Consider the following 23,674-nt stretch of genomic DNA (forward strand, 5'->3'; position numbering starts at 1 on the left):
TCGCATGTTCCCACTTCAGACTCGACTACTCTTTGTCTCCAAACTGCTCAACCTGAGCTCTCTCCGATATACAAAAAAAAAAAAAAAAAAATGTTGATTTAAATTAACCCTTTAATCTGGACAGCCATTAAGGAACTAAAGCAGCACTGTAAATAGTTCCATACTATATTTTTTATGTCAACTTTTTCCACACATTTATATTTACCTGGATAAAATTTTCTGATACATGACGTCATCCAGGAGCAGCACCACTCATGTATTATTATTTTTTTTCCAATGAAACATCAATTTTACATCTTTCAATAAGTTGTATTTATTTAAAATATTTTGACCTTTTTGCTGTAAACAGAAACATAGTCAAATTATTGGTCATTTCCCCCTCACTTTCCCACTCTTTTCTAAAGTAGCCTTGAAGAAAATGTATCAGTTGTGACAAAATATATTTTATTGTTAAACATAAAGAAACAAAATCAAGATGAGCACATGAATACAATTGGCCAATGGCCATATTCTTTATTCCTATAAAAATTGTGTAGTGATATCTATACAAATGACCAAAAACTAAGGTTACAATAACAACCAAAAACAGTAGCAGAATGACATTTGGCTGTTAAAACAGTTAACCCAAGTAGACTTGATCTACTTTATTCGTAATTAAACAAAGTGAGAGAATAAAAGAACAAAAGCCATAAATAAAAGTAACTGCGCTTAAGTTTATTTCACAGATATTTGATTCCACTCTTTATTTTATGAAAGCTACATCAGGAATCTTTCCTTCAGCCTGGAAAGAGAAAGCAAAAGGAGATATTTCAAAGTCATGGCCTCACAATCGTGTTTCTATGTTGATTTAAAGACAGAACAATTATCATCATTATTATTATACAATTTAAGTTACCTTCAGCTGAGTAAAGATATGCGCTGCTCTGCTGAAGTCCCATTCATTGTCTTGTAGACACCTGTTAAAGATGCATGTTTAGATATTTAAATACACAATCATACACAAGACCACAAAAAGATATGTGCAGGAAACAAAACGTACTTCTGTGACCACTCCAGGTTCATGCCAGACTTCTGTGAGAAAGCTGTGAGCATCTCTTGCTGCTGTGCAGTGAGGGTGGGGACAGGGCTGGAAGATGGAGTCGGGGCAGGAGCCACAAAGGCTCGGCGGATCTCCTCTGTTGTGGCCATTCGAATGAAAAGCTGGTCGTTGACAATGCACAACCTGTCGCAAAAGAACCACACACAGAAAACATAAGGTTATCTGGATGTTTCTGTTATACACAGGAGAAGCTAAACGTCCTCTTTGTTTGTTGGTACAATTTCTGATTAGGTTCATCTGCCATACAGTCTGCTGTCAGGTTCTAGCAGGAGACGCACGCATGTAATATGTTTGATATATTTAACTTGACCGTTATGACTCTCTGACTCTAACGAAGCGTGTTACCAATTTCATGAAATGCACATTTTTCTCTAGTGATTGGTGGGTCCCAAGTTGTTGCAGACTGGTCTAAAGGTTTGTGTGACTGAGGCATAACAATAAACAAACACTTCGTTATGCACCACAGGAGGATCATATAAACCACCGGGAGCTCAGTAAAACTCACCCAGAATTTCCTGCTGGGACTGTGATGAAAACTCGAGAGAAGGCCATTGTGGATTCTCGCGATTTCCCATCAACAACAACTGAAACCGACAACAGACAGACAACAAATTAGTAAAGAAATCAACACGTATGCCCCTTTGTTCAGAACCAATTCTAAAACTCTGACTAAAACAGCTCACCTTCTTTAAAAACTCCACTCACTGTGAATGACAGTAGTGTATTCTGTAAATGGAAAACATGTTTTGAGAGAATTAGAACAATAAATTGCTTTAGAGGGAAAACGTCAAGGTGGATGACAGAATGAAAACCCACCGTGTAAGTGTTCACATCAATCGTAAAGGAGGCGATGTCGTGCTGAGTCTTTGGTAGCTCGTTGAGGAAAGCCACCACGTTCAGTCGTGTATGCTTCAGCAGTCGAAAGCGTATCGCTAAAGAAGTCAAAATTTGGAGAGGGAAAACATGAGGAGACGTCTCAAATCCCGACAACCTCAATTTAGTCAGTGAAAGATACTCACTGGAGTCTTTGACTCTCTTCAGGTTTCGACTGTCTTTATAATACTCTCCCAGACTGCTCCTAAACAGCAGAGGGACAAACAGACTCAATCTGACTACTGAGAGATGTTAGGGCTGGACACAGAAAGAGCAACCCATGCAAAGATCTTGTCAATGAAAAGCTTAATTCTGCTTTGTTGATGAAAACGCCCAAAATATATTAATCAGAGTAGCAAGTTATCTACAAATGTGCTTTTGTGTCCTCACCTGGAGGGGTTCTGGGTGGAGTAAGGTGTTGTGATTGATAATGATGCTCCATCATGATAGGCATCCAGGAGTGGCTGTCTATCCCCCGAATCATAGATACTGTAGTACCTGCAACACAGTCACAAGCCATGAAGTTAGTTTCTGTGTTTGTCCTTCTCCCCCAAAAATTATTTCGTTAAAAGCTAATTCAAATTAACAAATAAAAACACTAATTGTTCAGTGGGCACATTATCAGTGCACCAACTCTAAAAAATTTCAGGGTTTTCCTCATTACAAAAAAGGAAAAGGAGAAACTTACTGTTGCAAGAACCGAAGGATGACCGCCTTGATTTCATCGGAGCCAAAACAGCTGCCCTGGATAGTCACACAGGAAAGCATTTGTACAACCCAGATTAAACTAATCTAGTTAACAGTAATATAGACACAATGGTGAATATCAGTGAGTAAAACTATACATTCAGCTAACCTTGCAGGGGGGAATAGTGGTGGGCGTTTCCACATCAAATCCAATCGGTGGAGGGAGGTCATGACCATCCTAAAGTGAAACCACACACAAAATTATCGTAAAAATTTTGTTTAACATCAATAAAGTGATACAAAAACTAAAATATGGAGATGTGCGTATCATATGAAAGATAATGACCACTTCAGGGTTTCCCACAGAACGCATGAAACAAAACTACTACGATTATTTTTGCCATTTTGGCCGAAAAGAACAGAAATGAAGAACACCAACAGATTCTTCAGAACATGACATTTATTGGAGTATTCAAAAGGATTTTATAGCATCTTTAGTTAAAAGAACAACTAAATAAAGGAGAATGACTTCAAAGATAGTGAAATTTGGAGTTAAAAATGTGGGAACCTACCAGTCTGAGAAGCCGGGGAAACCTCTGGCGCACAGCACTGGTATGGGAACAAAAACCAAGAGCAGGAACGTTATCGTCACAATCCATACCCATACACACACAAATAATGCTCATTACTGTGGGTATAACTGACAGTCACACCTGCTGATCCACTTAATGTCATTTTGTGCCTTTCAGTTGAATTTTTAAGACACTACCACTTTGAGGATGAAATTAAAATGTTTCATTACAACCAGTGTCACAAAGGATTTAATCTTCTGTGTGTACAAGGAAATCCACAAATCAACTTAGCGTTTTCGTCCTTCTCATATTTTTTGCTGTGCTCTTTCGAAGTTTCCCGCGCTGAAGTGTACTTACCAGCTGGTATACTCACCCTCTCCCCCATTTTGGTGACATACACAGATCTGACATGGAGAAGCAACACAAGCACACTTTTCTAGGAGTGCACACATACAAACATGCAAAGTCCCACGATCTACGAGACCACACCAGGAACCAGCAAACACATTCATTCTGAAGTAGTAAAATAAAGAGATTATGCATTGCTGGGAGAGAGGTGGTTACAAAATCTCTGGCCAAGATGTTGGGGAACAGATGAGTCTACATCACCAAGAAAACAAAACAGGTGAAGTACAGTTCAGTGACATACTAGCACAAGTAGCCTAACATTCAGAAGACAGTCACTATTCATCATTTGGGTGATTTTCATCAGTGTCTGTGCCCACGATTATCAGCAATTAAAGCAGACCTGAGAAGAGAGCCGAACGACAACGACAGCAGGTCTCTAAGAGAGCTTAGCCTAGCAGTCCCGCCGCTCATTCTGTACTCATCCCCTGCTGCAAAAGTACGAAATTTACCAGTTAACTTTCTCACTCTGAAGAGTAAATCAGCTTTCTCTAAGCTTTTTTTTTTTTTTTTCCAACTAAAATTTGGGGCCAAGCCTCTGGTTAAAGAGGGACTGGGAGGAGACTGTTAATCATGACGTAGAGTGATAATCATCTAATAATAATTGAGCTTTTTCGTACTGGTCACAGCCATCAGAAACTGGAAGAGGAAGTGTTTTCATGTTGGGGGTTTTTCTGAACTGATTTCCAGTTCAGAACATATTTTCTTCAGAGATTTTGTCATGGATATTTGCCAAACTCTCCACTTCATTCACAGAAAATCAGAGGCCCATTTTAGGCAAAAGAGATCAGACTTAGTGGGAGTGTTTTCTCTCTTTGGCTCATCACTGGTCATTGATAATGACATTTCCCCCTCCGCCTCAGCCCAGCAGCTTTACCCTTGAAGTCCCGTCTTCTTCACTTCATCTCATCAGTGAGTCTGAGCTCACAGGGACTGAGGCCGAGTAATCGTGACTGTGCCTGCCTTAGGTTGTCCCAGGGTTTCGAGGTGGGATCTTACCCGTCATGGGCTATCCAGCCTTCCATACTCGCCTGATACGTGGGCCAAGTGGGCAGGGGCGCTATGAGGGGAGGGGACACACTGGCTGTGGAAATTTTCTTTGTTTCATCCAAAATTTGTCGAGATGAAAATGGCTTGCCCACTCTCCAACAGAGAGTCTACACTTTTACAGTACTGCTCAAAATCTCATTGTGGATCCCTGTTTTTGAAATAAACCAGAAGTGAAATGCTCACTTTTTTTTGCTTTTTGTTGCCGTTTTTGTTTTTTTGTTTTTTAATAGCATGCTTCTTATCATCTGCAGTGTGACAGTGTTTTTAGAGCAGCTTATGGGATAAGTAACCACAATGTCAGCAGGGGAGTACTAGACAGAGCGCCGCCTAGAGTTACAACACACAAAGATGAGACTAAAGCTTGAAAGGAAGTCCCACAGAGAAGCGGAACAACCGTCAGAAAGAAGTAGTATTGCTGTTCACACTGCAGAGGGTTTAAGCAAGCTGAAAGGAAAATAAATTTTAACACTGTGCAAATTTACTGTGGTCAGATGTCCTCTCAGCAACTTTTGAAAGTAAGAAATGATTAGTTTGCAGTGTGAAAAAGAAACGTTAATCATTGAGTGGGAAAAACATGTTAAAAAAAACAAAACATTTAAACACCCACAGATCCTTGATTATTTAACGCACAGCACATATCTGAATACTTGTGTAGGTCACTACAAGTGCATAGGTATATGCACAACCGCATGGATATTTAAAAGTCTGTATGCAAGTAAATCTGTACATAAATGACAAATATTAATCACTTATTTCCATTTAGGGTGTTTTTAATATTCCTTAACACAGTGACAAGATCAGAAAGCTTATGGTGTATTTAAGTCAACTGGTACGTCTCTCCTGTGCACACTAATTGAAGCCCTTAACTTTAAAAAATGATCATATCTGCGAGTTACAAACTCAGGACTGTTTATTTTCTTCCAGTGTTTCACTCACAGAAAACACAAGTTGTTAAAGGTTTTATGAGTTGGCTCTGCTTGGTCCAAACGTTCATCCTCAACTGCTGAGCAAAATGGTTTGTTACTTTACAGCCATCTTAAACACAAACAGAGGTAACCGATCTTGTTTTGTAGCATCCCGCGTCATACTCAGACAGCCACACACAGTGACTGAATTATTTCCGTAAGAATGACTTTTTCAATCTCGTGAATCACTGACTGACCTAATGTATGAGGCCTGGTCCTTGAAGACGTCACACAAAGGGTTTCGAGTTAGCCACAGCTCCACCAGCTTCAGGCCTTTCAACTTGTCCAGCTCCCGATCAGACTTTAGCTGGAGAACCACACAGAATCAGGATTTTTTTTTTTTTTTTTTTTTAAATTGCAGAAACATACACACACAACGTGCAAAGGACCACTAGGTCATGTCTGTTTATACTTCTACAAACTGAGTAGTCAGTCTCACCTCATTTTGGGAAAGATTGAGCGTCTTCAAATTGGGTACCTTGGTAACCAATTCAGCTAGTTCATCCAGTTTGTGAATACGGTTGTTACTCAGGTTTAAGGACGTCAGCTGGCAAAATGAGACACAAAATGACAATGAGCACACTTAAATGTGACCCATTACTTTATTAGCAGCTACAGTAGATTGTACAAGTGCCTGTGCTTCTTTAAGGGGAGAAAAAAAAAGTCTGTCACTGCACTAACCTCAGGAATGTTTTCTTCAATGATCTTGATGACAGCTTCCATGTTAGTCTTCCTGTTCAGGATCACTTCAATGTTTTGGGACACCAGGTCTGTCATGTAAGATAAAATTAGCAATAAAATACTACACAAACGTTGAAGTTTTGTTTTATGTGGCAGTAAATAAAGTTCTGCAAGGTTCAGTTTCACAGGAGGATTGATTTGATTCTTGGTGTAAAACATCACTGGAAACCATTTAGAACAGGCATTCAATCGCCATTTCGCACAGATGCAAGTATTGTAATAATAATAATTATAACAACAATAATAATCATCATCATTTCTGTAAGGCTGGTCAAAAACTTACTTATAAGTATGAACCATGTGATCCTGGTAGCAAATGTATGTAAAAAAAAAAATAATTAAAATATGCGTATAATCACCTGGGTCTGTTCGAATGTTGTTCAAGTCGAGTGCTTGCTGGGAGCCATCAAAACGTTTTGCCATGCATTGCTATCAGATAAAAACAAGAATCAATACATTAGCCTCCAAAACACCAAAAATGGTCACAATAGCAAAAGAATTCTCCTCTGAACTCTCTCCACCACTCAGGTCAGTTCACTTCTGTTGAATCAAATGCAAAAAGAGTTTACCAATTTAATGAAATGAATGCAGCAAAGCAGCCACCACTTTACCCGTTTGCTCAATGCGTCCAAATATACCAAAACAAATAATAAACTTGTGGTACAGTCATATAAAAATTTCCAATATTTATAAACATTTTTTTAAGGTTCTACAAATGCTCCTAATCACTTCCCATAGTTGCAGCTTTACTCTGAAAACACCTAACAGGGAAAATACACATTTACAGTTATTATAAGTAGGGTTTGGCTAGAATATAGCAGCTATTGGTAGTTCAGTGGTCTGCTTGCTTGAGAATTTAACATGTATATTCCCAAAAGCACCAGAAGGTGGTGCTTTCTTCCTTTTTGTTGTGTTGAGTGGATAGCTGTACACTCATCAGTAAGTCATTTTATTGTTGATGTTAAGTGCATTATAACAAAGTCCCGAACCTTGTGGTTGGTTAGTTTGGGGCGCTCTGCCTTTATGCTTGTGAAACTGAGATGCCGTCATTTTAAATCATGCCTTACCACATTTAGCAGTAACGGGTGAAATGTGTATTTAGTGAACTTTGTTTTCTGCAATTTCATTCTAAAAATGTCTCTGCAAACAAGACAAGCACCATACTTGGCATTTTTTGACAGGGAGTCAGGTTGAGACGATCGGTTAAAAATGCAGGCTAAAGGCCGCCTGTCTCCAACTTCTTAGAGATATGACAAACTTTCACTTTCACTCATGACATCTGCATCACTAAAATGAAAATGCTTTGCTTTGAGGTTCTATAATTCTGTGACCTAAACTGGTAAACTGCATTTAAACGGACGAGCTATTAACATCGCTAATAAACAGAGTTAATGTAAGTAAGAACGACACTTTAACAGTGTACTTAGTACCAGAACACCAATAGTTTGAGCAACAGACTCTCACAATGATTAGAAAAACTCAAAGAAATTTTGAACATTACTTATGAGGCTTTTAACCACAATCACTGTCCCCACTCGGGTGCTTCCTACCTTCAGGTGCTCCAGGTGTTCAGGCTTCAGGTCAGAGAGAAGGAATGACGGTGGACCACTTTTGTTGACGTGCACTTCGACCTTGAAGAAACACAGATGGAAAATGACAATAACTTAAGATTAAGATTGTTTGATTAATGGTTATTCATTATCTTGTTTTCACATTCAAGTAGGTGGATAAACACTCAGTAGCAGCACACCAATGATCTGTGACCTTAAGGCAACAGCACAGCAGAGTACAATGGGCGTGAACAGTACACATGACACAAATACCTATCGATATTATTACACCAACATACCTTATAACCATCGGTGTCTGTGATCTTATGTGAACACTTGTGTAAAGCACTGGCAACAGAGGAGTCATCCACATAGAAATGGACCCTGTTATGGTCCACGTGGTACTGGATAAAGAGGGGACAAGAAAAAGAAAAAAAAGAAAGAAAAAATACAATTAAAATCTCCTTAAACTTAACTTACTAATTTGACTACATGGGTACTGCAGATATTTTCTGAATAACTGTATAGGCACAAAGAATTACATCATTTATTTTATCAGAACATAACATATAGAAACCTTTAAAATCTTACTCATATATTTGCTATTTCAAGAAATATATAAAAGGTATTAAATCTGTTTATAACTAGTAATTATAAGTGCTTAAACGCACCTGTACAGGCGTGTACGTAACGGAACAAATGTTCTGGAGAGCTGTGAGTAGCCACTTCTTGTCATATTTTCTTCCATGTGGTATCTGCCAAACATACAAGAAGCAAAATATAATTTCTTTATAGGTTACAAGGTGGTTTCTTTGACTTCCTGGGGTGACTGCAATGATACACACCGTTACTTTGTACCAGCCCGATTGGTTTTTCCCTCCTCCGCCACCTCGGTCTCCTACTCTGAAGGGACCACCCCCTCCACCTCTGCCTCCACCTTTGCCTTGTCGCCTGTCTCTGTCAAACCGTCCATCTCCTTTCCTAAAAGGTCTTCCGTATGGGTTACTGGGGAGAACACAACAAGGCAGTATATATTCAGGCATATGGCCACACAGGAAAAAGATACAATGCAATTTTTAAATTCTATCATTCAGTATGCCGTCTTTGTACAAGCAGTTTATTTATCTGTTATCATCATTGCAAATGATGCCATCTGCCAAAGATTAAGTCACAATTTTGCATGTGAGGCGCTTTGATAAACTACCAATTTGTTGTGCCTATCTAGATTTTTGTAATCTGGTGTGTGTGCAGTGCAGAAGGGCTAGAGGTACCAGTAGGTCGGTCTTGCATTGCAGTGACTTATCAATCATATATCTCCTTCTTGCTATCTTGAGATTCCTGATAAAAACCTCTGTAATTGCTTTGTTTACTGTTCTGACTTGTGTTCCTATTCTAGTTCAAAACCAATTCCATCATTTAGGGGTAGACTGCAGCAAGTGTGGTTATGATATGCACAAGCAATCACCAGTGTGCCGACCACAAACATTACATGACTTTGCATCAGGTCGACAGGAGTCAGGTTTCAAAATTATACGGATACACTCTCTGTATTTTTCCTTACATTCAGTGTTGCTTTAACCTATTGTTAAGGCCCAACACAGATTTCACACTCGTAGTTCTTATTGTAGTAGACTTAAAATAAATAAACTTTTCAGTACATGGTGGACATTACCTTCCCCCCAATGTTTGCGAAACAGTCACATGCATGTACTGGCAGACCATGAGACACAGACAGGCAAACTTATTAAAACACTGCTTTACAGTGGCCTCCCTTTTTGTTACCTGGAATATTCTCCTTCATCAAACCAGTTTTTCATTCAAGATGTGGAAACTAGAAAAAAAGTCACACTGGATGCAGGACACAAGCTGATATTTTAATAATTTCATTTTATAATTTTTAGCTGACTAACAAAATCACTTATTTTTTCTCAGTTCACTTTTACCGTTTCAGTCCTGTTCACTTTCACTGTGGTACTATTGATGTCAGCAAAGGAACAGAAGTGAAAATGGTCTGGTGCTCTATTTTCTCTTCCTGTGCGGGCTGTTCAAATGCACCTTCTTTCCTACAGCTTCACATGAAATCCTTCTTTCCTACAGCTTCAAACACCTAAGACCTTGCTGTTCACGTGTTACTCACCTTACAAGAAAATTATACATTGTGCAAATGTTCTTTTCAGTTTAAAGCCATTAATTGTGTACTTAGACTAAAGTATTACTGTGAGGAGTTTATCAGACAAACTCTAGTAAATGCATTCAATGAAAGTGTAAGTTATAACACTTACAATCTGTTCTGGGAGCTGCTGTCCTGAGAGCCATCACTCATAGTTACATCTCCATCAGTATCGTCAAGCCTCGACCGTGGTCCAGGACCTCCAAACCCTCCTGAGTGGTTTCCACGCTGGCGGTCTCTGCGAGACCTGTCATACCGACCCTTGTGAGGGCCTCTGCCTTTACGGTTGCGAAACTGTGGTGCGGTTCTGTCATCATGCTCTGTAAAAGAGAAAGTAAGTTAGCTCACAACCTAAATATCACATCTCAGCTACAAAATATGAGCAATAATAACCCCCCAAAAGGCATAGGTTATCAGATAAATTAAATCAGCTACTGTACATGGACTAGATAAGACTGAAAAGAGCTCAAATGACTGTTACAGCTTGCAATGTAAACATTAATGGAAGTTTACAATTTTAAAGACACTGCTCTGTAGCAGATTTTAATTAAGCCTACACTTTTGCAAATTATGCTCATTTTTAAAAGTCCTTTAAATCTCCAAGACAAGACCTGGTCTTGCTGATCTCTGCAGTAACTCTTTGGACTCATTTTTACCAGTGAAATAATACAAATATTCATGGCGTGGTACTGGGTAAACATGTGTCCAAAAGGTCACAAAATGACACCTCCGAGATGCCTTCGACATATTTTTACCTCCGTGAACCATGAAATCGGTTCTTCTGACCTCTCTCCTCACGACAAAGTCTCTAAGATCTGTGGAAAGATCGTTAAAAGTGCAGTAAGTTTAAAGCTGCAATGAACGTGGCTTCTTACCATTGTAGTAATGACCGCCGTCCGCCATATTTCTCCAATAGTGTTGGATAACAATCACAGCCCAGAGTGAAACAAAAAACAACAATGCTACTAGTGGTGGTTATTTTCCTTGTTTCACGGCACTCAAAGCCAAGGCTGTCGGAGAAACTCCAACATCCCGGGTGGACCAGCGGAAACAAAGGTGACCGCGACGTGACTGTCGCCTTGTATCTAGCAGCTTAGCTTAGCTTCCCCTGCCGAGCCCAAACGAGAAGACGAAGCCGGAAACACAACTGGGTTCTCTTCCGGGGCAAGAAAAGGGAGCGGACAGCTGAAACAAACTACGGTGGGATTATGGTCGAGTAAAAAACAAAAAAAACATGCAATGTACAAATCAGGCTTTGCTAGCGTTAGCTTCGACCTAGTTTTGCGTATATGAGCAAAAATTATAGCGCGAAGCTTGATGTAGGATATCCGACCATTTAAATCATATTACAGCCAATCATAAACACACGAACCTCTTTAAAAGGCTCACCAACTTCTGTATTTCCACAAAGATGGGGGATAAAACACAGACAGCTGTCTTTTAAGTTAGCCAACGGGCCGATCTGTTGTTGTTTTTTTCAAAGCTGCGCCAGTATGCAAATGTATTTAAAACAAATCTACAGCGGTATCAAAGGGTATATAAAATGGGGTTATCTTATTTAGCAAGCTAAACGTTAGTGAAAAGTACCAAATTTAACTTAACGCCCACACTTATACACACTGTTTCTTGTTTATTATGAGCAGGTGCAATTGTAGCGAAACAAACCTCACCTGAGATTACCCCTGAGTTAACACTGTTCAGAGAAGCTGTGTGTATGTTTGTTTTTTTTTCCTGTAGGTGCATTTTTGATGTACTGGATAAGGAAAGCTACTGGAATTCTTCCATATCTCACACATTAACACTACATGCCTCCCATCATGTTAACATATTATTTACCACCTGTACTGTGTCATTGAGCCACTTTAATGTCGTCTTATAATACTATGCAAAAGTCGTGAAGCAGCCCTGATCTTTATATTTTCCTAGGAAAAATAGGAAGTCAGCATTTGGTCTTACCGCACTTATTCTTAAACATAGCCCGATCCCAATAGTAATTTCTTTAAGTGGTCCTCGGGAATAGTTCTTCAGCCTTCTTGAATAATATTCAAAGCTCTTTGTTTGATGTTGGCTGTCTTTTGTTCTGTTCTCTGTCAAGATGATCACTGCTTCAATAATTCCGCGCTAAGCACTCTGGGGAGGCCAGTCCATGATTGATAGTGTTCCACTGTGTTTTTTTATATGCTGGATCTCACTCCTGACCACCTCTGTACAAGTGGATGATTATTTGAACCAAACATTTCATATTTGGATTCATCACTCAATAAGCCATGTTGCCACTGATTTCCACTCCAGTTCTTTTGTAATTTGGCACACCTCAGCCTTTTCTGTATTATGTGTTTTTGGACAGGCTGCTGATAACAAAATGATGGATTCTTTGCAAAGTTGTCTGTTATGAGCAGAGGAAACACTGACTCATCCCTTGAGTTTTGGTTTGTTTTTATACTTGAATGAATCATTGGTCAGTGTTAAATGGCTCAACACACAAAAAAATCTGAAAATGGTCAGGTACAAGGATTGGACTGAAAATGAGTGAGAAAGTAGCCAATGTTGAAAGAAAATTTTAATGAGGCTTTTAGAAGTCCTAGTGAAATATTGTTTAAGACCAAAATATATATTTAAAAAAACATCAAAATGAAGGCTAAATAAATTAGGGGTGGCTCAAGACTTTTACACAGCTCTATACATTTGCTGTCTGTCATCTCGGTTGTGGGCAAAAGACTTGCAACGGACAAATAAAGGCTATCTCATCTCATCTTCCTACATTTATTAAATAGTTATTAATTCTATTTATTTTACTTTTTTGAATTTGGAATAATTATTTTTGTATGATATACTTATTTTGCTCATTTTTTCAACTTATTTTTTGTCTAATTATAATATTTTTGTCATAACATATTACTTTTCAGTAGGCCTACTACTGTAATTATTGTTACAGTATTTTATTAATTATTATAATTTCTGTTGCTTCTAACTTTTAGCTGGTCTAACAGTGTTTAACATAATTTTTAAAGATAAACTGGATCTTATCTTACTGACAGGCATTTTGGATATTTTTCCAACAGACAGCAGGCACCACAAACATCCACTAAAACATGGCCTTCATGAAGGGCAGATTTACTAAAGAGATGGTTACTTTTGTCTTCATGATGAACTCGAAACTAAACGTATATTAACTCGTGATGTATGTATATTACAATACAAGGTAAAATAAGACTCAAATGATCTTATAACTAAAATCTTCTATTGATTTCTAAGACTTCTTAATCTATCTCTTCTAAAAACTATATTCGTTAAATTTGAAAATAATACTTTCAACATCATGTAACACCAAGACCTTTGATAAAAACAGACTCACATTCATTTAGATGTGTCATTTCCTAAACCTACAGAAGTTTTTATTCTAATTTCAGCGCTGCACAAATCATATCTCAGTATGTTGTTTTGACCAGCTGTCAGTAATCCTCTAAATAACTGGAAAGTTCCCGTGACATGTGCACAAAAGACTGACTTGTAAAAAGTAAGAAAAAAAAAAACCCAGTTGATATTAATGACTCACTTCTATTGTTTGTGCCACTGAACACCAAGCATAAAACCAGGACCTCCCATAAGTGGAATGCAGCCATTATCGGTACTCATTATCTATTAATATCTACAGCGACAGGGCAAATGATCTGCTGTGAGAAATGCCTGTGACAGAGCACTTTCAAGGCAGGAAGGTGCAGCTGGAAGCAATAACAATAATGAGGTCCCAATAAGCCCTGACAGTGAACCAGCACGATTTCTTAATACTACCAGAAATGTCACAGAATGTCATAACAAGCTCTTAATATTTTAATTTTTGGAATTGTCCGGAGTTGCTTACTTTTTATTTATTTTTGTACAAACAGTGCACTTTAATATAGCCTATCAGGATTAAAAAAGGAGTATAATTTGACACTATTTCACTCAAAGGAACTTTAGGATAGGCTCAGCTGTACAATCTGTGTTTTATCACAAATCGTGACCATCCAGGTGGTTCTTTTGCCTAAGTAACCAAACTGCAACTGAATATATATTTAATTAATATAAAAAATATATGCATTAAAAATATTAGCCTGAAGGCTTCCGTTAGCATCACACCAACTAAATTCTCTGACCAGGTAAACAATAGCTACAGCTTCCTCCTCGGTAGCACGCTTATTTATTTTTAAATATTCAACGTTCAGGCAATATCTTTCACAATGTCTGTTTAAAACACGAGGCATAGGCAGGTGTAAGCGATTAGACGGTAATGTAAACCCAGGCTAAACGAAGCCGAGAGAATAATGGGAGTCAGACTTACCATCATTCACCACATGTGTCACCACGGCCAGGTTGGGGTAGCTCCTCTGAAACATGACCACTTAGTCCTCTCAAGACCACTTAATCTCCCAGTAAAACTTACTTTCTCCTTGAAAAACTCCTTTTCACAACAGCACCAGATTCTTTGTCAGCCTTCTTGAGCGAAATTTGAAGTTTTTTCTTTTTGGGCAACTTTGTGAGCAGAAGCTAAGGCTAGCTTGCAGCTAGCAGCTACCGTTCACGTTGGCTGCGTATCCTGCCAGGCCAAGTTTCAATATTTACCACTAATTTTTTTTTTTTTTTACCACCTTATTGCTTTTTTCCATAAAAGTACAGAAAACCTGTCGTTTTAGCTCCTGTCAGTCGGTCTCTCCCGCTCACTTTTCTCCTGATCCTCCAACAACACGGCGCCACCTGGCGAAACGAAGCGTCTGACTACTGCAGCCTGAACGCTTAAACTGCCACAATATTAGCATACAAAAAATATATTTAGGCATATGTAAGATTTTGTACTTTTTTATGGCATTTTTAAAAATAGATATTTGGCTTAAATAGTTTTAATATTAACAAAGTAATTAACTTAATTTAATTCAGGCATCTATTTGTCAATCATACACAAATTATTATTAGGTTGTTAAACAATAACAAAAGGGGAAAAAATTAATTTTTCTGCTGTATTTCCTGTTGTTAACTAAAAAAAAAAAATCCAAATTTAGTCATTGTCCTTTTTAACAATAGTCAGTGATAACAGCTCCAAGACATTATTGCAAACTTCTGCATCTTAATTTGTGGTCTCTCTTTTAGAATTGTCACATTTTAATAAGCCAAATGTGTTTTCAATAGATGAGATGGAGCCTTTAATTACTAAAGCTATAAATTTTCATCTTGACAGTCTACAACCACTAAAATGCTAATTATGATGTCTTAATGTTAGTGTAATATTGTCTCTTGGGCTAGATATTCCTATTTTTCTAAACTTTCGAACACAAAAATGTACTTGAATTTAGCTGATATAGATATTAAAGTGCATAAATCTGTTGAAACCCTAACCCTTGCTCTGAGTCTTAACACTTTGCTTTTGGAGAAAAGAAAAACAGGAATTTAAAAAGTAAAGATAGTCTGATTACTTTGTTATCCTCTGACGGACAGTATCAGTGAGAAACAAAAACATATTGTGATAGCCGAGGGTTCGGATCACCGATGATGTGTTAGACCTCACAGGGTTAAGAATTGTAATTGTTTTACTGCTTACTTTTCAGTTATTTATTATTTGACTTACTTTAAATTAAACACTCAGCATTATTTTAACAATACTTCAGATTTGCACAAATCATATCATTCAGTCTTCTTCTTTCGGCTGCTCCCTTTAGGGATTGCTGCATCTCACTCAACCTTTGCGTCCTCATCTTTCACACCACCCTCCTACATTAATATTTTCCTCCAATTTTTTTCTGCTAACCCTCCTCTGCACATGTCCAAATCATGTCAGCCCTGCCTCTATAACTTTGTCTCTCTGATGTTCTCATTTCTAATCCTGTCCACCCTTCAGCTCTGCCACCTCCAGCTGCACCTCCTGTATTTTTGTCAGCGCCAGTGTCTCACTCCCATCTTGTAAACCTTCCTTTTCACTCTCACTGTTCTCTTTCTGTCACAAATCAGCCCTGACACTCATCTCCACCCACTCCACTCTGCCTGGACTCTCTCCTCTCTTGTGCCCCATCTGTTGCTTTGGATGGTTGACCCGAGATATTTAAACATCCACCTTCACCGCCTCTGTTCCTTGCAGCTTCACTTTTACACCTGTTTTCACCTCTCCAAGCTCTCTTCGGCCTGCCTCCTTCTCTCACTTCAGATCATAATGTGTAAGAGGTCAGGCAGGAGTCTCTGTGGACTCCTGCCTGACCTCATCAGTTCACCTGCCCATCACCACATCAAACAAGAAGGGACTCCGAGCCAATCCCTCCCCCACCTTAAACTCATCCGTCACTTCAGTTGAACACTTCACCACTGCCTCATGCAGTGTAATACATATATATGCTTTTTGGCTGCACTAATCCATCTCACTGAAATATTTTATTCAACCTGCTTTTTGCAATGATCGAATGGATTTGACTGCCCTGAGATTTCAGCGGTTAAACTCTCACTGCTATTTAGCATTTTATGTATTTATTTACTTTTTTGCATATCATTGTCTTTCTATTTGGACTTGGATGTCTGCAACTCATTGGCCTGTATTTGTATAGCGCTTTACTAGTCCCTAAGGACCCCAAAGCGCTTTACACAACCAGTCATCCACCCATTCACACACTGGTGATGGCAAGCTACATTGTAGCCACAGCTGCCCTAGGGCGCACTGACAGAGGCGAGGCTGCCGGACACTGGCGCCACCGGGCCCTCTGACCACCACCAGCAGGCCACGGGTGAAGTGTCTTGCCCAAGGACACAACAACCGAGACTGTCCAATCCAGGGCTCGAACCAGCAACCTTCCGATTACAAGGCGAACTCCCAACTCTTGAGCCAGGATCGCCCTGCATTTTATGTAAAATGATGATAATAGTGACACGGATATATAAAAACTCAACAAAAAGAAGCATTCTTATTTTAATTTTTATATATGTGAGGTTATTTATAGCCTATAAAACTGTGAAAAACATTTCAGCTGCATCATGTGTAAGTAATCTAAATACAAACAGTAGAATAATACAATACAAACATTGTGGCTGTGTTTTCTTCATCAGTATAGCTTAATCTGTACTTAACCCATGTTTTTTACACATACTGTCTTAAAAAAAGATAGAGCACGAGGCTGTTCAGCCTATGTGCGCATAATGAGATACCTTAAATGAGCTTATGTTGCAACAAAGGCGAGCTGTTTTAGTTTATGCAGACCAACCAAATTAAAACAAACAAGACAGAAGCATTTGTAAACAGATCTCCAGCAGAGTCATTCCCAACCCATGCCTCAGGTACGCCCCTGATCTGTAGATCAGATCAGATGTTCCTTGGATTGTCCGTCTTTTGCGAATGAGAAAACAAAAAGTTCTTTGTAACACAGTAGCTTTAACTGTCAGAGTATGTACATACCGGATGCACAACCACATATCTATGGATTTTTGGTACACTGAAGTCCCTTGTTCCTCTTCCTTAGCCCCTGAAGACACAATCTCCATTAACAAATCAAGTCTCTTCCAGCGAATGAAACCATTCCAAGTGTAACACCAGTCGATTCGTCCATCTCATCCACTTACAATTGTGTAACGACTGTCAAAAATGCACATTCACGGGCTTATTTGCTCCTCCTCACAGCTCTCCTCCTGCTGCCATGAGGCCACGCTGATGGCCTGGGCTAAAGATGTGACGAGAGAGGACAGACCGATGAGGTAGCCATCCTCCCTGCTACCTTCAGACCACGGGACGTTGTGTCGGAGCTCCCGCGAGTCAGGCAGAGGCGTCGTCTTTCCGAAGTCTATCATCCATACACTGGCCTTGCTGTGGTCGTGGACAAAGAGAAGCGAGCTGCCAATCACCTGATCGATTTAAAAAACATAAAGGTATTGTAAGAGTTGCTATGATGAATTCATGTGTTTTTTATTTATCGCACAATTGAACAAGATTCATCTCTACATGTAGACCAACCTCATGAGTTCTGAAAAATGGCGAATTCTTTAGTGCGTCACTCAGGGCCAGGAGTCTGGAGTGGTATGCTCTCTGAGAACACACATGGGTGGAGATGTTTAGCAACAGCAAATGGTGAAGCTATGATAAATAAAACGTTAAATGGGATCTATTATGCTTTTCCTTGTTTTTACTGTTACAACAGTGAATGCTCATCTTAGACATGGCCAAAGCTTTCAGATAACGAGGTCAGTGTATGTGCAGCCAGTTGGGCTGTAGGCTGCTCTAAGCACTCAGCGTCACCATCCCTGGGTCTCTTCACGGTTCTGAGTTTTTAGAGTTTTAGTTTCATTTTGGGTTTAAGTATGCTTTAGGTTGGAGTTGTTTCTCATTTTGCTTGAGTTACTTTGTGTTTGCCTGTTTATGAGATTTTCAAGTTTACTTATTTTATATTTTGACTTTTTATTACAGTCTTCCGTTCTTGCTCACCACCTGGTTTTTGTTTATTCCCATCTTGCCCGTGTTCCTTGTGTCGTGTTGTTAAGTCTCCACTTCTGTGTTTGATGCTCTCTCTTTAGTTGCATCCTATAATATTTTAATAGTTGTGTGTCTGTGTGCCCTCCCATGTGGTGTTGTTCTGATTTAGTTCAGCTGGGTCTCCTCGCTGCCCCAAATACCCCTGTGTGATAATTGTTGCTGTCACCTTGTCCTCGTGTGTTTTCCAAGTTTTACGTTTGTGTATTTTCAGTTATATTTTGGACTTTGTGGGGTTTTTTTCCTTTGTGGACAATCTGCCAACATCTTTAATAAACGGATCATTTTTAGCTCATTCCTGCCTGCATTTGGGCCCACGTTCGACAAGTCATGATGACACCTTTTCACTCTTATTTGTAAAAGAAAGACGATGCCTTTAATATGGTCACAGCTCTGCCAGAAAATGCAGGTCTGCTTTCTCCAAAAATTAAGAGTGAGAGATGTGAATGAGCAGAAAATCCAAAAGTAATTTTACATTTTCTGATAGTTTTATTTTGTAAAGTGGTCGGTGTTGGATTATTCTTTCTAAATCTTGATTGAAATCTGTCAAGAGCAATGCCTGTGTAGTTTGGTCTGGTAAGTGTCTTTAGGTATACCGCAAGAACTTTGCACTTCTCTACACTTTTCCCTACCACCCCGACAGGTCACAGCAGATGTAAGTCCTCACCAGGTCTGGCTCCACTTGAGGTTTCTTTATCCCCACTTTTTCCACTTGTTTGCTCATTAAGGATTGCATTCATTATCAGTTTTGAAGTTGCCAGTTCTGTTTTCTTTTATCAAACAATTTTTTTCTTACTGCGACATGATTTCAGGTGTGTTTTCTAAAGGAAAAGTTTTACATGTTTGCAGAACTGACCAGAGTGTCCAGCTGGCTCCTGGTGAAGTAAAGCAGTGCCTCAGTGACCTGAGCTAAAGTCTGAATCTTTCTGAAGTCCCGCTGGATGCTACCATCCTCCATCTGACTCACAGAGACAGAAACAGATACTGTATCAGACTGATACTTTTAATAAACATAAACAGTGCAGTTCCTTCCCTGGCCTTCACTCCTACCATAACGCCCTCTATCCTGAAGCCCAGCGTGGACGTAGAACTGGTTGAATCCCTCCACTGAAGGTAGCGCCATTTGGTGACTCCCTTCTGTGCATGTTCCTCTGCTGACGGAGCAGAAGGGTCCATTTTCACCATCTTCTGGTACATATCGCTCCGCAGAGGAGCTTTGACACGAGCTTTGATTAATTCGTCCTCTTGGTACGTTCTAGCAAAGAAAATGTAGATATTTAGTTTTGACAAAGGGGTCATTCAAACTTTGGAAACAAAAGCACCAATATCAGACTGCAAATAATGATGTGATATACCACAGGGAGTGAAATTCAAGGGGAGGTTTAATTCATGGCCCTGAGCAGAAAATGTGATGTTTAGATGCTGAGGTCTCACTTAAGGCATTTAGCAATGTAAAACAGCCTAATAATGGAACTTGATTAGATTTTTGATAAGCTTTTAAGGTTTTTGAAGGTAAGACTCAATTCATTTCTTGTGGACACTAAGACGTATCTGAACCATTCAAAATGACAGTTCCCTTATCTGTCTGCTGACAGGGATCGCTGTTAATGACCAGAAGCTCAGGACCAGGTACAAACTGGATGTTGAAGTTTTAATGTTTTGTCAGTTTTTTGGGATTCGATATAAAAATAACCTTCCGCGAATAGATGTTAGTCATCATAGCAAGAACATGATATAAACACCTTATTCCCAAATACCCTTTCTATACATTAAAACCAGTGTAGCGTATTATTCATAAAATCTGAAATCTTGACATTTTCTCTCCTAGAAAACTCACTAAGCCCTTCATGTAGCTGAAAGCTAAATCTTCTGCAATCAAGACTTGATGAGTCACCTGCAGAGGACGCCTTACCTGACTCCCATCTTGCAGTCCATGATGACGGGCCTCTTCAGGCCACTCAGCAGATCCTCCAGGCGGATATAGCAGAGCTCCCCTCTTGTTACCAAGCCATGATACTGTGGGACAAAGGGTCTCAGCGGGTCTCTCATCAGGCAGTCCAGGCAGTTTGCTTCCACTTCACTGTATAGTTTCAGCACCTCACCTCCTTTACTGACCTGGAAGTTACCTGATGACATCAGCAAACATCAAGAAGAGATAAAATTATTGTGGGTACTGCCTAAGTTCAGTATTGTAAACTTTTTCAAGACTGACACCTCAGTAAAGGTAATATTGAGCTTCACTGTCTCCTGGTTTTAGCCACCCACAGTTCAATGACTAGCCCCATGTCCTAATAATGTATCTTTTGAAACGAAAAAACTAAAACTAAGTCCGTGAAGAGCTGACATAATGTACAGTCACATGGATATTTACATATGAGTCAATGTGAGTTAATGCCGGCAAGCAGTGGTGATGACATACAGTATATCCTATAGTGACTTCAGTTCATATTTACAAGTCAAAAATGTCCTCTCGGAAAGCTTTGCAATCATGTAAACATCAATGTGTTAGATAGCATCATAGCTAGCATCATTTGGAAATGTGTTCACGCTGATTTCTGAAAGCCTGCACGTGTCTGTGTGGAAGAAACTGTAACACACATGCCTTGATGTCCAGCCAGCTGGACCCAGGAGCTCTGCCGGCTCATAGACCAGTGCATCATGGTCAGGAAGGTTTTCCAGGAGCGGCACTGAGGCATAAAAAGAAAAGCAGGTTACGTGAGAGGAGCATTCCTGTCTAGTAGTCATCCAACAACTATTATCTCTAAGGCCAGTTCAGGGTGTTCAGGGTGTGGAGAATACCTGCCATTTCTTTGTTAATAGGTAGGTGACCTATGTGCAAAGCACAAAGACAAACACCTGCAGGGAGTTTAGAGTGCCAAATTTACCTACAACAGGAATAGCAGCATGCATGCAAAAAGAAGCAGGGTAAGCCGGTTTGTTAATGTGAAGGGCTAAACTTGCTTTGTCAAAGTAGGAAAAACAGAGATGTCATTAATAAAATTAACAGCGACTGGTTTGTTTTAAGCCGTGGCAGCGTGGCAGCAAGTATGTGTTTTTTTACGCACGTTTGCACGAAATGTCAAAACATTCACAGTGAAATCATAGTTATGGAGGCACGTTGAAATTTAATGCTCTGTAACTTGGAAATGGTTCATTTGTACATTTCTTTTGACAAAAGCATAAAATGACTACATAAAATTCTTTGATTTCCCACTTCGGGGAGCCATGTAGTCACGTGGCCTTAACAAACTCTGAAAAATGTACTCCAACAGTATCCCAAACAGCTGTTTTCAACAAATAGAACATTCCTCAACAGTTATGATCTGCTTTGTATATACACAAAACAGTCTCTAACAGACACAGAGGTAGCCAATGAAAAACCTAAACCCAAAAGCGACTGAAGCTGAGCCAAGCATGTTCAGTAGCGCATTGTTACAAAATGACAGGCTTGCAGTTTGGAGGAAATGTCTCTATTACGTCATATTTAAGCTCTTCAAATCATACACGAGTCCATATTAAACATTTAAACATTTTAAACCATGCTGGTTTAAACCATGCTGGTTTAAAATGTTTTGTAAACTCTTCAGGCCTGTTACAGCCGACTGTCTGCTATTCAGTGTCTGACAATACAAACACACTGTGTTTAGAGCGTGCTTCCTATCATCCTCCCTCTGTTCGCTCTTTACTCTCATATCTGCAGCAGCAGCAGCGGCAGCAGCCAGGCATGCAAACACCATTCAAATCTGACTTTGTCAAAGTCCTCTTTCAAGCCCATGCAAATCAGTAGGACCACAGGTGCACAGAACAGTTGAGAAATATGGTTTTACTTTACTTCCATGGAAAACCAGAGCAGCCAGACACGTGAGCCAATGCTAGTGTATCAGCCAGGACCCCCCTCCCCCCAAAAATGAAAACATACTTTAAAGCTGCATCTGTGTATAATGTGTTGTTCTCAGATATTCTCACCTTCCTGAATGTCTTCCTCTTTGACCCAGCATCCTCTCCTTCACTAAAGACCTCGTCGCTCTCTGCAGAGGAAAGGTTGAGGGAAGAGGAGGAGGAGGTGGAGGAGTGCAGAAGCTTGGAGAGGATAGGATGTGGGGAGGACCATTGTTGTGTTGTGGACCCCTCTGTCACTCCTGGCAGTTCCTCCTCATCATTCCTTGTTGGGGTCTCCCTGCTGCTCTTTGTATCTCCTTCTACTGCTGAAATAGTCGATCTCCCATCTTCGTCTTCCTCCTCTTCTTTCCTCACTTTCTCAAAGCTGGAGTTTCTACCTCTCCAGTGTTTCCCCTCAGCATTTGCACATCCTTCATCATCATCATCATCAAATTCCTCTTTTTCTTCAGTCTCCTCCACCCTTCTTTTCCCACTCCACCTTCCTCTCTCGCAGCTGTCTGCGTCGACCTCAAAGCTTCCCCCCAACCTCTCCTTCCTCCTAAGCTTCCATTTTGCCTTTAGCCAGTCCCTTGGAGATCTTGTAGTCAGCTCTTCGTTTCGTTCTGTGCTTTGAAGTTCTTCTCTTTTGTCTTCCTTCACATTTGTGGCATTTGCCTGGCAAGCCATGTCTGAATTGTGCTGATCATCCGACTCCTCGTCCTCTCCCAGTCCACCTATGCACTGACTATAAGGGGGGAAGCTTTTTGTTGACTGGAGACTGGGTCTGGATCTTAATCTGACCATCCTGCAGCTGCTCGACGGCCTTTCGCTGATCAACAGATGTTGATGCGTTTTATCCGATAAGGTGGAAAAGCAGTCATTCTCTACAATTTGCTGATTCTCTATCTCCATCTTTATCCCCTCTGTGTGGTTGTCATCTGTAGTGTCCATCTTTGTGTCGGATGTGACCCCAACATGTGCTTGTACGACAGCAAAATCTTTACAACAGATGCACAGTTTTGAACACGTTTGAGGAAATGCATTCAAGAGTCTAAAAATCACTAGAATGACAACATTTTTTTTAAACGACAGAAATTGAAAAAAAGCAGCATTAAATGCTCACGTGTATCTCACTTACCTAACCAGTGTCCTCCACCTGCAAGTTTTCAGTTACACAAAGCTGTGTGCCTGTCAGTGAGCCACATCCCGTTCT

At 39.8% G+C, this 23,674-nt stretch overlaps 2 protein-coding genes and 1 long non-coding RNA gene across 7 annotated transcripts; 1 reads left to right on the top strand and 2 right to left on the bottom strand.

Moving 5' to 3' along the window:
• Positions 1 to 423: 423 nt before the first annotated feature.
• Positions 424 to 14,874, bottom strand: nxf1a (nuclear RNA export factor 1a). 4 transcript variants are annotated; one of them, XM_005467518.3, is made up of 22 exons: positions 14,434 to 14,874; positions 10,868 to 10,927; positions 10,225 to 10,432; positions 8,788 to 8,947; positions 8,614 to 8,697; positions 8,242 to 8,346; positions 7,943 to 8,023; positions 6,752 to 6,821; positions 6,333 to 6,421; positions 6,091 to 6,198; positions 5,849 to 5,958; positions 3,232 to 3,268; positions 2,829 to 2,897; positions 2,661 to 2,716; positions 2,363 to 2,470; positions 2,119 to 2,177; positions 1,916 to 2,031; positions 1,783 to 1,825; positions 1,605 to 1,683; positions 1,040 to 1,222; positions 896 to 956; positions 424 to 781 (listed from the first exon to the last, which is right to left on the bottom strand). In XM_005467518.3, the coding sequence occupies exons 1-22, from the start codon at positions 14,486 to 14,488 to the stop codon at positions 743 to 745; spliced, it is 1,980 nt and encodes a 659-aa protein (XP_005467575.1). In that variant the 5' UTR covers positions 14,489 to 14,874; the 3' UTR covers positions 424 to 742. The 4 variants fall into 4 exon arrangements, with proteins under 4 accessions (XP_005467575.1, XP_005467574.1, XP_005467576.1 ...); XM_005467517.4 differs by lacking the exon at positions 14,434 to 14,874 and adding an exon at positions 13,669 to 13,806; XM_005467519.4 differs by lacking the exon at positions 14,434 to 14,874 and adding an exon at positions 12,069 to 12,102.
• On the top strand, positions 11,176 to 20,642 carry LOC112848185 (uncharacterized). Its single transcript, XR_003222149.1, has 3 exons — positions 11,176 to 11,312; positions 17,740 to 17,984; positions 20,411 to 20,642. It is a non-coding gene; the product is annotated as an uncharacterized LOC112848185 (long non-coding RNA).
• si:ch73-22a13.3 (inositol-trisphosphate 3-kinase A) lies at positions 17,056 to 23,671 on the bottom strand. 2 transcript variants are annotated; one of them, XM_005467516.3, is made up of 8 exons: positions 23,600 to 23,671; positions 22,549 to 23,459; positions 21,185 to 21,269; positions 20,495 to 20,708; positions 19,633 to 19,837; positions 19,439 to 19,540; positions 18,070 to 18,141; positions 17,056 to 17,960 (listed from the first exon to the last, which is right to left on the bottom strand). In XM_005467516.3, exons 2-8 carry the CDS (start codon positions 23,410 to 23,412, stop codon positions 17,712 to 17,714), a joined length of 1,791 nt encoding a protein of 596 aa, XP_005467573.1. In that variant the 5' UTR covers positions 23,413 to 23,459; positions 23,600 to 23,671; the 3' UTR covers positions 17,056 to 17,711. The 2 variants fall into 2 exon arrangements, with proteins under 2 accessions (XP_005467573.1, XP_019220816.1); XM_019365271.2 differs by lacking the exons at positions 19,439 to 19,540; positions 23,600 to 23,671 and having other exon boundaries at positions 22,549 to 23,586.
• Between the last annotated feature and the right edge of the window lie 3 nt (positions 23,672 to 23,674).

The sequence above is a fragment of the Oreochromis niloticus genome, linkage group LG2 (assembly GCF_001858045.2).
Source record: "Oreochromis niloticus isolate F11D_XX linkage group LG2, O_niloticus_UMD_NMBU, whole genome shotgun sequence".
Classification (NCBI taxonomy): Eukaryota; Metazoa; Chordata; class Actinopteri; order Cichliformes; family Cichlidae; genus Oreochromis; species Oreochromis niloticus.

Coding starts and splice junctions, on each gene's coding strand:
- nxf1a (XM_005467517.4), bottom strand. CDS start 13,735: ATGGCTGCATTCCACTTATGGGAGGTCCTGGTTTTATGCTTGGTGTTC. Junction 8,024..8,241: donor CAGACACCGATGGTTATAAG/GTATGTTGGTGT, acceptor TGTTTCTTCAAG/GTCGAAGTGCACGTCAACAA. Junction 2,032..2,118: donor GAAGAGAGTCAAAGACTCCA/GTGAGTATCTTT, acceptor TGACTTCTTTAG/CGATACGCTTTCGACTGCTG.
- si:ch73-22a13.3 (XM_005467516.3), bottom strand. CDS start 23,412: ATGGACACTACAGATGACAACCACACAGAGGGGATAAAGATGGAGATA. Junction 21,270..22,548: donor AGAGGAAGACATTCAGGAAG/GTGAGAATATCT, acceptor TTTATGCCTCAG/TGCCGCTCCTGGAAAACCTT. Junction 19,838..20,494: donor GACTGCAAGATGGGAGTCAG/GTAAGGCGTCCT, acceptor TTTCTTTGCTAG/AACGTACCAAGAGGACGAAT.